This window comes from Triticum dicoccoides, chromosome 3A (genome assembly GCF_002162155.2).
Source record: "Triticum dicoccoides isolate Atlit2015 ecotype Zavitan chromosome 3A, WEW_v2.0, whole genome shotgun sequence".
In the NCBI taxonomy this organism is placed as follows: domain Eukaryota; kingdom Viridiplantae; phylum Streptophyta; class Magnoliopsida; order Poales; family Poaceae; genus Triticum; species Triticum dicoccoides.
The window spans coordinates 583666595-583678340 of NC_041384.1; the positions used below are offsets into that span (position 1 = coordinate 583666595).

The following is an 11746-nucleotide window of genomic DNA, read 5'->3' on the forward strand; positions in this document are numbered from 1 at the left end:
AAGCAACCTGCGTGAGTGAAAGTGTCCCAACTGCTTGGGCTCCTGCCATCCTCAGCAACAGCACCCTCATACTATTACATGCAGAAAAAAAACATCAAGATTCATCAAGTAAACACTCTAGAACTTTCAGCTCAAACGAGATAGACTACTTACTTGATATGCCGAGGTGCCAGCTCCAAAGACGAATCCCAGTGGGAAATCACTTCTTGTGAAGCCAGGATCAGCCGCAGTTGCATCCTGAACCCAGAGGGACAGCAGGAGGTAGAAGAAGGCAGCAGCACCCATCTCTGATCTGTGTTTTTCTGTGCATAATGGGTTCGTTCGCTTCAAGAGAAGATTTATATCAGGATTAGTCTCACTCTCAACCGCAACCTTACCTCGTGAAAGAAGCCAGATTAAACAACTTTCATCTAGTAACGTCAGTCTTCTGTGGGGACATGTGCAGCTAGTTAAACGTGTGCTACTGCCTGGTGCGTGCTTGCACATGATTTTTTGCCGCTCATGATCACGAGCCCCAATAATTTTTTTGCATGGATAAACACAGATCAGTATGAGTAGCTGTCACAGATTAAGAAAAGACACGCAGTTAAAAAAATATTCAACAAAGAGTGAATTTTATTGACCCGAAATGACCCATAAAATGGATATAAACATAACAAGCACTCATCCAACCTCTGCATAGTTACGACGCATACAAGTTTAGGCTACAAGGTCGGGGTCGGGCGGGACGGCGTGCAGTGCGTCCCTATGTTTACTGAGAACAGGCCACCATAGAACAAATTTGGGCTAGTGGAGTAAGATTTTACAGAGAAAAAAAATAGATTTGGAGAACTAAAATTTTGGGGATCTAAGAGCTAGTGTTTAATCCCTTTAACCAACAAAACTTCCTTCATAGTAGTAGGTTTGAGGATCTGCTAGAGATGCTCAGCAGTATGTGATGGCTGAATGTGCATTCTCACCGGGTTCCTCCAAGGACCAACAGGCCACCACTCAAACCATTGCTCTGAATGATGCACATCCATGAACTCCATCCCCGCGACTGACAAAGACCGGGCCACAGGTTTCTTCACATCTAATCTTTGCACGGACCCTCACATAGCCACATAGCTTTCATCTTCTGACTCTGCTTCTGTAACTCAATGCTTGTCTGAAAGCTATGTACAATATATATGTAAGCGTAACCATGATGTTTTTTATATCTGAACTCATGGTTTTCTGTAACAAGGGTCAATGTAATGTAACAGCAAAGAAATGCATCACTTACAATTCGAGCGTTTCGTTTCTTCAACTTGCTCTGAAAGTGATGGCTTTCTAAAGAAAATAATAATCAAGAAAATACAGTAGTGGTTACAGGAGTATTGGTTTCTAGTAATGTAATCCGAGAATCGCGCTTTCTGAATCGAAACCTGACGCGCGCGGTTGCACTGGACTCGGGAGTCAGGACAACAAGTTCAGCGCCTGGTTCATCTGCGTCGTTCTCGGCGCGAGCGCAGAGGTTCCGTTGTGCTTGAGGAAGCCGGAGTACCAGCGAGCCGAGAGCCTGGCCTGCCGCGGCCGCCTCCCGTTGGCGAAGTCGACGCGGTACAGCCCATACCTCAACTGGTACCCGGACAGGAGCTCGAACAGGTCCATGAATGCCCACGCGAAGTACCCTCTCACGTCCGCCCCGTTCCTGCACGACAAACAGAGCATCACGCAATGCATGCTGAAAGAACGGGTATAGTATGTTTGATCTGATCTTGACGCACGCACCTCATCGCGTTTAGTGTGCTTTCCATGTAGCTGCTCAGGTAACCGACCCTGTCCGTGTCATCTAGGCTGTCGTCGGCAGAACCCATACCTGAAACAAATCAGGTAACCACATGAGTAACGATGGACCTTTGTTCATCAACAGAAACACATGCTGGGAATTCTGCTTGCCATTCTCCTGGACATAGACCGGAAGGTTTCCGTAGGTTTCTTTCAGGTACTCCAGTTGAAGCTGCAGCCCTTTGGGATCACTTGGAACATTTACTGGGAAGCCCTGCACTCCAATAAAGATAATCTTTGACAGAAGCTTTTGACATCAGTTTTTAAGTGGGTGTTTCTTTTCTAATCTCTTCAAGATTTACCCAAATGGATGTACATGGAATGACCAAAATAATTGCATTTTTAGCTGAAAATTAGCAACTTCTTTGCGAAACACATTGATGATCTTTATTGGAGTCTATAATATTTTTGCAAAACCCTTTGAAGATATAATAATTTTTTGTACCTGACTAGATGGTGGATCTATCCTAGAACCTGCATCATACAAAGGGTTCACAAGTTAGAACAATACATTCAGCTCTTTTCTGTTACATTAGCGTAGACCATGCTTTGAGATTTAAACGTGTTTAGAGGGATGACTCAAGACTGAACTCAGAGAAATGCCCAATTTACGTGACTGGTAAATCTCGAAAGGTTGATTGGCAGCTTGTTCTAGCAATTTAGCATTAGCAGGGCATCGTTTCACAACAGCTTGGCTAGCCTATCTTTTGCATATCAAGAGTAACACCCCCCCTCCTTTTTTTTGGTAATCATGATTCAGGAATCTCCTCGTTTGCTTGTGTGATCGTTGCTAGAAAAATGAATATCATGCCTACTATTGCACACAATTTCTAGTGCAACCACATAATTAACCGTTACATGAAGAATGAATGTCTAGGAAAAAAAGACTCAAAAAACCAGTGAAATTGCACATCCACATAGTACATAACTATGAGCAGTTAAGCAACAATTCTAGTATCACTATCCAAAAAAGATACTTACCCCTTAAACTAACTGATATGTCTGCTTTGTAGTCTTGAACGCCTGTTTCCAGAGGGCGATCATTCACGTACAGAGAGTAGTAGTGATTTATTCCAATAAAATCTAAAGAACCCTTGATAAGTTCAGACTGAACTTCCGTGAAGGGTGGAAGGCGAGAGCCAACATTCTTCTTCATTACTTGCGGGTAGTCCCCAAACACCAACGGATCTAGTATCCTGCCAGTACCACACTTAACTTAAGATCTCAACAATGCATGTATTATGCAGGTTAAACGCTTCCAGTGACAAAATGGAGGTGCAATATCATACCAGCCGAAGTAGAAATCTATACATCTCCTAGTTGCTTCTAAATCCACAGTGGAATTTGTCAATGGATAACTCCAGAAAGAGTAAATACTTATGCCAACAGCTCCTTTTTGCATGGCCTACATCCAAAAGGTTTCATTAGTTTTTTATAAGCCTATAGTTGGTTAAGATATTGGACATAGGCACCGTGACAGGGAATTAACAAAGAATGTAATACTGCCACAGATCCATATTAACTGACGCTGATTTAGTACAACTTTGTACTGAATCAGCGAAAATTAATATGGATCGGAGGGAATGCTATTTTTAGATAACAAAGAATAAGAGTCTATGTACATGATGTCCCTGTTTTAAAGGAACAGGCCCAGGAAGCTAAACAAAATAAATCGACAACTCCCCCAAGAAATACTATCCTCGTTGTGTAGCCAATGCTGAAACATGTATCAATAAAAAGATGAGTTACGATGTGGTTAATGTGTAAATGTGTAATGACTTAAAATGGTGCCTCCACCCTTGAGGAAAGCTAATAAAAGTCTAGACTGTCACAGTTCATGAACCTAAGCATCACCAAAACTATTTTAAGTAAAAGATCATCCACTCACTTGATATTTTTTTCTGTACAGACTGACAACCGATGCATGCGCCAAAAGGGTATTATGAACTGCCATGTATGGTTCCACACTAGAGTCCCCAGAGGTGCACTTTGTTACTCCAAATGGATCCGAGCAACGACCAGGAGGGAATATAGCAACATCATAAGAGGCCAATGCACCAATGTTTGGCTCATTCATTGTCGTCCATGATGCAACCCTATCTCCAAACTCCTTGAAGCAAACATCTGCATATGCTGTGAAATCTTCACTGCATTTTGTGGATTTGAGAATATGAAAGGACAAAACATAATGTCGTAAGAATTATGCCGATGGTATATAAAATTGCCACTACAGTAGAATTTATTTATTTGGTAGTGAAATTATATATGAACTCACACAATTCTGGGGCTTAACCATCCACCATACTCATCTTCAAGAATCTGAGGGAGATCTATATGGTGAAGTGTGATGTGGACTTGAATTCCTGGGATAAATATCACAGAGACCAGAGGGTTCAAAGTTTTATTTTGCATGCATTTCTTGAGAAGGAACATTGATTATATGAAGTATGAACCTAAGAATTGATTGCAGTTAAACATTTAAATGTTCAGAGATCTAATAAAAGTAATTACCACGATTCACTAGCTCATCAATGAGGTTATTGTAGTACTGTAGCCCTTTGGGATTGACAGCTCCGCGTCCATCTACAAACCCGAAATTTCCAGAAACAATGAGATAAATTAGAAACTAAAGCAATTTGTTCTGATGAAGGTCATGATAATTTCTGTACTTGGAATGAGCCTTGACCAGGAGATGGAGAACCTATAGGCCTCTAGGCCTGTCTCAGACATGAGCTTGACATCCTCCTGCAAAATCAGATAAGCCAAATTTCTTTCATAATTAGTAAAGCAGAGAAACGCTCAAGATTTTGCAAGGCCCCATACTATTTACCATGTATTTGTGGTACCCATCTGCAGCAACATCTCCCGTGCTTTTGTCTGACATTTTGCCTGCAAAATAAAAAATCTAGGTGTCAAAATTGATCTAACTGTGATTGGTCAACCACATCAGCTTCTTGTCTTGGCTATTGCCAATAATTACTCTAAATTTAGCTATGCTTCAGCAACATAAATGATGTGTAAATTGTTCCACTGAGATGGAAGTCGTCTTAAATATCTCCACTCGACGCATCAGGTAACCTGATCACAAGTTGCTCGAGGTGCTATTTCTTAAGCATATGGGAAATAGCCAGAGTCTGACCGACATGTGGGACAACGAGATACAAATTTCACAAACATGTACAGTAGCAACCAACCTGCGTGAGTGAAAGTGTCCCAACAGCTTGGGCTCCTGCCATCCTCAGCAACAGCACCCTCATACTATACAATGCAAAAGAAGAATCCAAATTCATTGAGTAAACATGGTTGAACTTTCAGCTCAAACAAGAAAAAGATTACTTACTTGATATGCCGAGGTTCCAGATCCAAAGACGAACTCCCGTGGGAAATCACTTCTTGTGAAGCCAAGGTCAGCGGCCGTTGCATCCTGAACCCAGAGGGACAGCAGCAGGAGGTAGAAGAAGGCAGTGACAGCACCCATCTATCCTTGTGCCTTTCTGTGCATAGTTGACTCCCTCCCCTCCGAGGAGATTTATATTAGACAGAGAGATAATCTCAACAGCAACCTCAACGACCTTACCTCGTCGAAATCAACCATATTAAGCACCATTTCTCTGCCTTCAGACCTGGTGGGGGTATGTGCAGCTGCAATGCCTGCTTGTCGGACTGCACATGGCATTTCTTTTCAAGAAAAAATATACCTGGGTCTTGAGTGTTGAGATATAGCATTGCATAATTTTTTGCCGGCTTGCTGAATTGGTTGGGTTCAACTGCCCCTTGAGCGCTCCACCAGCCCCGTTTAAAAAATTGGACAAATGCGATTAAGAAAAGCACAGATCAGTATGAGCAGCTAGCACAGATTAAGAAAAGACGCACCGCGTTCATTAGAAGATAAAGTCCTCCGAATTGATAAGGACCGGCTGCGTTGCGTGCATCAAAAACTAAGGGCGGGAATGGGATGGATAGTGAGCATCAGCACCTGCCCCTCTTCTCCAGGTTCTCGCGCGCTGATGGAACTGCGGAAACGACCAGTTGACTATGACCGGGCAGCGGCAGTCGCTTCCGCTGACACGCCGTCAGCTTGCTGGACGGCGGAGAGCTCGGCGGCGCCGCGGAGATGGAGGAGCCAAGGGTTTCACGAAGGAATCGATGTGCCAAAGTGGAGGGGCGCTGCTAACGAGCGCTACCGGTAGTGCGCTGTTTTTTTTAATCGTTTTTTTCTCTTTTCGTTAATTTCCGGTCTGTTTAATTTATAAATTTGAAATAAAAGTACGCAAATATTAAAAAACATTGTGAATTCTAAAAAATGTTCACGCGTATTCAAAAAATGTTCATCGATTCAAAAACAATGATCAAAAATTCAAAAAACATTTGTGAATTCACAAAAAGTTAATGAATTAAAAAACTTTCGTTAATACAAAAAAGTTCGCAAATTCAAAAAATATATACCACGCGAACACAAAAGATGTTCACGAATAAAATTTTGAAATAACAAACAAGTTTCAACGTCCCAAACAATATTAAATGTCAAAAAAATTGAAATTTGTGAAGATTTTTTGAAACCACAAACAAAAAATTAAAAATGTGAAAAAATAAAAATCATTTTTTAATATTCTGAACAGTTTTTGAAAACATGTAAAAAGTTTTAAAAATCCAAATAATTTCTTTAAATGGGATTTCTTTTTTGAAAAACACAATATTTTTTGAATTTGTGAACAAAGTTTGAAAACACGAACGGTTTTTGAATCTTCTGAGCATTTTTTCAAAACATAAACAAAATTTAAAAATGATTCAAACATTTTTTTATTGCCTCTTGCATCCTATCACAAGCAAGCATTAGTAGCTCACGATCTTCCTCCTTAAAATATGTAATGTTAGAGCGCAATTTGCATAATCTTGGCAGGTGGGCAAAACTTTGTCATGATGGAACACAAGTTCAATGAGGTAATGGTTCCTCTACTCAAGGCTAGAAGCAATTCCTTAGCTTTTCCTCTTAGAAACAAAGAAAATAGACACAAACTCAATGTGTGACAGCGTGTGGCTCATAGTCTCTTATACGTTTCATATCACAATTCAGTGAAAGTATGAAAATGCATGATGGCATCTTCAGAAGCGTGGCCTCTGAATTGGTTATGTTGAACCAAAGTGATCAAGTGTGGTTTAATCTCACATCACTCGGCAACAACATTTGTAAAGTGATAGGAGGGCACATAAAATTCTCATTGGAAGTTGCAAACTCCCCAAGTTTCTTTGTCATGATATTTTTTCTGGGTTTTTCTACGACTACAAGAAAAAGAGACAAAAGATAAAAACTGAAAGATACCTTAGTCACCTAGCTAGGGTAGCGAAGATGCTTCCCCGGCTATTGTTCTTGTGAGAAGTTTCAATTTCCCAGACGGAACAAATAGTAGTTGTGACCGAGGGAAAGATCAAATAGATGGAAATAGGCATGGGCATGAGGGCTTTGCTTACAACCTTATACTTGAATTTAAGATATTATCTTATTTCCAACATGGTCCTGGTAAACACCGTTGTGATGTGCTCTTAACAACTAGATGTGGGGGATGCATCCAAATAATATCACGACTGGTCAGCAACCTGCATCATATGTCTATTGTCCAACCAAGGTCCTTACTGTCGCGTGGGTTACCTTGATTATTAATGATTTCTCCAGACCAACGCATTGGGCATTTAATGACCGCACCTCATGATCCCCAAGGAGTTGCTTTCGGCTACAATACAAATCCTCACTGTCACTGATGTTCGGTGTAGCCTTTCACGTGTCCGTGCACTCTTCCTCCTGGGTCCATTTAAGGGTTTCTGGGTACCTACAGAGTCTTAGAACGAGAAGAAGACAAGAGACAAATGCGTTGCACCTAACACACATCACGCATTAGAGTTATTATTAGTCATTAGTGATAACATTAGAGTTATTATCTTGGAATATCCGGTTTAAACAATGGTGGAAAGAGTGTAAACAATACACTCATCACGCATGCTATCTTCTTCATTAGGGCCCTCTCTGCAACTTTTGGCCCCCGATCGGTGCTTGAAATCTCACAAGTGTAGGGAGTAATTTTAGATCGTTTTTATAAGTAAAAGTATTGATCCCATGAGTAGGTGAAGGAATTGGTAAGTGCAAAAATAGCAAAGATTCAGTGTAAATGCTAAAAGATGTAATCCTGTTGTGGTTTGTGGCAGTAGAGTATAGCAATGAAATGTGAGTAACAATAAAAAAAGGTAAAAGCAAGTGTCTCGATCCTTAATAAGGCTAAGGACAAGCCAATTGTGTTACTTATGGTGATCAAACGTTCTTAAGGACTGTGGGAATATCACATGGTTGTTAATTCCATGATGATTTGCATTGATTACTGTTGCTTGGTCGGTGTCATGTGGATAGAGCCTACTGAATCACACATATTTATGATTGTCCTCTTAGCAATGCTCCGTGACTACTAAGAAAAATTAAGGCATAAAGCCCAACCATAACCATCTCCTCTATGGTCTCTATCACCTCTCATGTTATAATTCATTAACTAACTGAACTGTCATCTCTGTCACCTTAGCCTTTCATACTAAACTTATTATAACATAATACTCTCCTCTAGGTTCATATAGGCAAAGTGATATACAGTCAACGTTCGCATACCATCAATGGAGAATTACACCACAACATGATCACACAATAATCTTTACTGCAAATATATATGAAACTTAACAAATGGAGTAGTTTTCTCCCATATCCTCAAGAACACTGCATAACTACTCATGAGCATCATGGTGAACATGTTCAGAGGTATAATGATAAATATGGCAGTTTGAAAGTATAAATCAATATATATGAAACATAATAATTCGAGCCTTTCATTTCTTCAACTTGCTCTGAAAGTAATGGTTTTCAAAAGAAAATACTACAGTAACTAAGAAGATAGTAGTGGTTACAGCAGCATTTCTAGTCTAGTAGTACTAATGTAATCCGAGAATCACGGTTTCCGATCGAAACCTCACGCGCACAGTAGTTTTCTCACAGCAGCAGCATACGCAGTTGCACTGGACTCGGGAGTCAGGACACTAACGACGCGTTTGGTTCGCCAATTTCGCACCGCCTCCCGATCACATCGCTTCCCGAAAACGTTACGGGCGTTTGGTTCGGCTGGGCCGGTTTCTGTTGCCGTGTAATCGGATACGTCGCTTCGGAAAACCGAAAACAGGGCACACCGAGTGAAAACAGAAAACGCTCGTCTCCGTAATCAGATCCACTTTCCCTTCCTCCGCTCGTCCCAACCTCGCCTCCACCATGAGCTCTCCCCGTCGCCGCCACGACCTCCCCTCGCCGTCGGAGTAGGATCGCCGGCCTCTCACTCCTCCGCCGCAAGATCCAAAGCCGGACCTCTCCAAGCTCCGCCCCAAACAGCTGGTCCCCTTTCTTTCCTCGACGCGAACCTTCCCTGGATCGGCATCTTCGACAAGAACCATGGTGCGCCACCTCCCCTCTTCCCTCCCCTCCTCTTCTTCTCGTGCTCTAGTGCCCGGATCTATCGTTTCCTTTCTCCGAACTGGAAGATCCAAGCGTTTTTGCTGAACTGTACTCTGGTTAGGGCTTCAGACTTAGTAAACCAGTTGAGATTTGGGTACTGTTCATGAATGTGCGCATGACTGGAATATTTTGAGGGATTCTTTGGTGGAATTAGTAATTTTTGCTTCCTCGTCATACTGTGATTTGTTGTCCCCAACAAATGAGGTGGTCAGATCCTTTTCTCTGTTGGATATAGATAAATAAAGTAGTTGTATTGGATCACACTGCATTGTTCTGTGCTTATATAGGCTGCTTGTTGTTCAATCAGAATTTGATGCTTGAGAATTGCATGGATTGCTCACATTGTATTGTACTGTACTACCTCACTGTAAATCTGATGCTTACTGCATTACCTAGATTTTCTTGTGCCCTTTTGTTTTGCGAGGGTGATACTATAAGAGAATAGCTATGGAGGAGATAATATGAATAATATGAGTCATGCATGCCCTTGATAGGGAAGAGGCTGCTTGTTATTTAAAGAATAATTTGATTCTACAGTTTCTTGTGGATCACATATGCTGTACTGCACCGCTGTTGTGGCCTCAGTGAGAGTGTGTGATGTATCCTGTTTTAGTTTGTTAGGTTGCAAAAGAAACATGTTTGGAGCTGTCTTTCCTTTTCATCTCTATAGCTTTGCACTTGCCCTGTGGTGAGGCTGGTTGTTAAAACTTTGGTACTCGTTTGGTTTCTTTCTTAATTGATTGGAGCCGGGGGTTTGACCCCTTATTATCGAAAAAAATATATGATGTATTGTACTGTACTCATATAGGTTGCTTGCTATTTAAGCAGAATTTGACGCTTCAGAATTCTTGTGCCCTTTGTTTTGCTGAGAGTAATTTCATGAGCTAAGGAATATATTGTACTATACTCATATATATATTTATATATACTCATATGACTTCAAGATACACAATATTTATAATTTTGTGCTGCATTTTTATTTTCAGCATTATGGCTCGTCTTCCTTTGGCCACCATGAGATCTCGACGAAGGAATTTAGCATTTAGGAATATTTCGATTAGCATCATGCTTATGTACTATTATATATGGTTATTATTTGCACTAGTCTATAAAAGGAGGTTGTGGAAGATAGAAAAGAGGATTAGAAATAGAGAACTTAGAGCCGCACATTTGTACCAACTCATTGGCGAGAGTGATGTAGCTTGCATACAGGAGCTTCGCATGGACAGGAGGACATTCCACAAATTGTGTGAGATGGTTAGAGTTACTGGTGGTCTAGAGGGCACAAGGAACACATCGCTGGAAGAGATAGTGGCTACATTTCTCTACATAATATCACACCATCTAAAAAATAGAACAATCAAGAAGTTCTTTTATCGAAGTGGTGAGACGATAAGCAGAAATTTCAATAAATGTTTGCTGGCTGTTTTGAAGCTGCACAACCTACTACTTAAGAAACCAGAGCCTATACCCGAAGATTGCACAGATAATAATTGGAAGTATTTCAAGGTAAATTATCTCTGCATGAAAATTTTAGTGTCGGTCAGATGATATAATCTGATTAGTAGTATAACACACTAATATCACTCATGATGTTCATGTTGTAGAATTGTTTGGGCGCATTAGATGGTACACACGTCAAGGTTACCGTCCCAGCTAATCTAAGAGGGAGGTATAGGTCAAGGTTGGCTGATATTGATACAAATGTTTTGGGTGTATGTGCACCCGACATGCAGTTTATTTATATATTACCTGGCTGGGAGGGTTCGGCACATGATGGTCGTGTTCTTAGAGATGCTATTTCGAGGTTGGATGGGTTTCGAGTCCCTCAAGGACAATACTACCTTGTTGATGCTGGCTACACAAATGCAAATGGATTTTTAGCTCCTTATCGAGGTCAAGGGTACCACTTAGGTGGTTGGACTGCACAAAACCCACCACGCAGCGCAGAGGAATATTATAATATGCTGCACGCTAGAGCTAGAAATATTATTGAGAGATGCTTTGGAAGACTCAAGGGCCGGTGGGCGATTTTGAGGTCTCCATCATATTTTCCTATCAAAACTCATTGCCGGATTATAATGGCATGCGCTCTATTACACAATCTGATTTTACAAAATATGGCTGAGGATCCACTCGCTGGTGAGGATAGGATGATGCAAGATAACATGGAAATCTTGGAGGGAGAGAACGATGAACCTGAATTTATCACTCATATATCAACATCTAATGAGTGGACTAATTTCCGGAATACTCTTTCTCAAGGGATGTATAATAGCTATAGAGCTAGAGGCCACTAAGGTTTGTGTTTCGGTGGATGATTGCAGATGTACATATATGCTTGTTTTAATTATAGAAATCTGAATATCTCATGAACTAATTTAACTTGTGCATTTTGTAGGT

At 40.9% G+C, this 11746-nt stretch overlaps 1 protein-coding gene and 1 pseudogene across 1 annotated transcript; both read right to left on the bottom strand.

The window, feature by feature from the left end:
- The window catches only part of LOC119272610, a 9760-nt pseudogene extending 9475 nt beyond the window's left edge, over positions 1-285 (bottom strand).
- Positions 286-1170: 885 nt separating this feature from the next.
- On the bottom strand, positions 1171-5931 carry LOC119269356 (beta-glucosidase 2-like). The gene is made up of 13 exons (XM_037551164.1): positions 5150-5931; positions 5004-5067; positions 4640-4698; positions 4479-4554; positions 4321-4392; positions 4085-4172; positions 3698-3956; positions 3099-3214; positions 2791-3005; positions 2255-2283; positions 1921-2023; positions 1753-1840; positions 1171-1672 (listed from the first exon to the last, which is right to left on the bottom strand). Exons 1-13 carry the CDS (start codon positions 5285-5287, stop codon positions 1438-1440), a joined length of 1542 nt encoding a protein of 513 aa, XP_037407061.1. The 5' UTR covers positions 5288-5931; the 3' UTR covers positions 1171-1437.
- Positions 5932-11746: the final 5815 nt, after the last annotated feature.

Excerpts from the sequence above, each read along its gene's own strand:
- LOC119269356 (XM_037551164.1), bottom strand. The coding sequence starts at position 5,287 with ATGGGTGCTGTCACTGCCTTCTTCTACCTCCTGCTGCTGTCCCTCTGG. Across the intron at positions 4,699-5,003 it reads GGACACTTTCACTCACGCAG|GCAAAATGTCAGACAAAAGC; the intron begins GTTGGTTGCTAC and ends TTTATTTTGCAG. Across the intron at positions 2,024-2,254 it reads TAGATCCACCATCTAGTCAG|GGCTTCCCAGTAAATGTTCC; the intron begins GTACAAAAAATT and ends ATTGGAGTGCAG.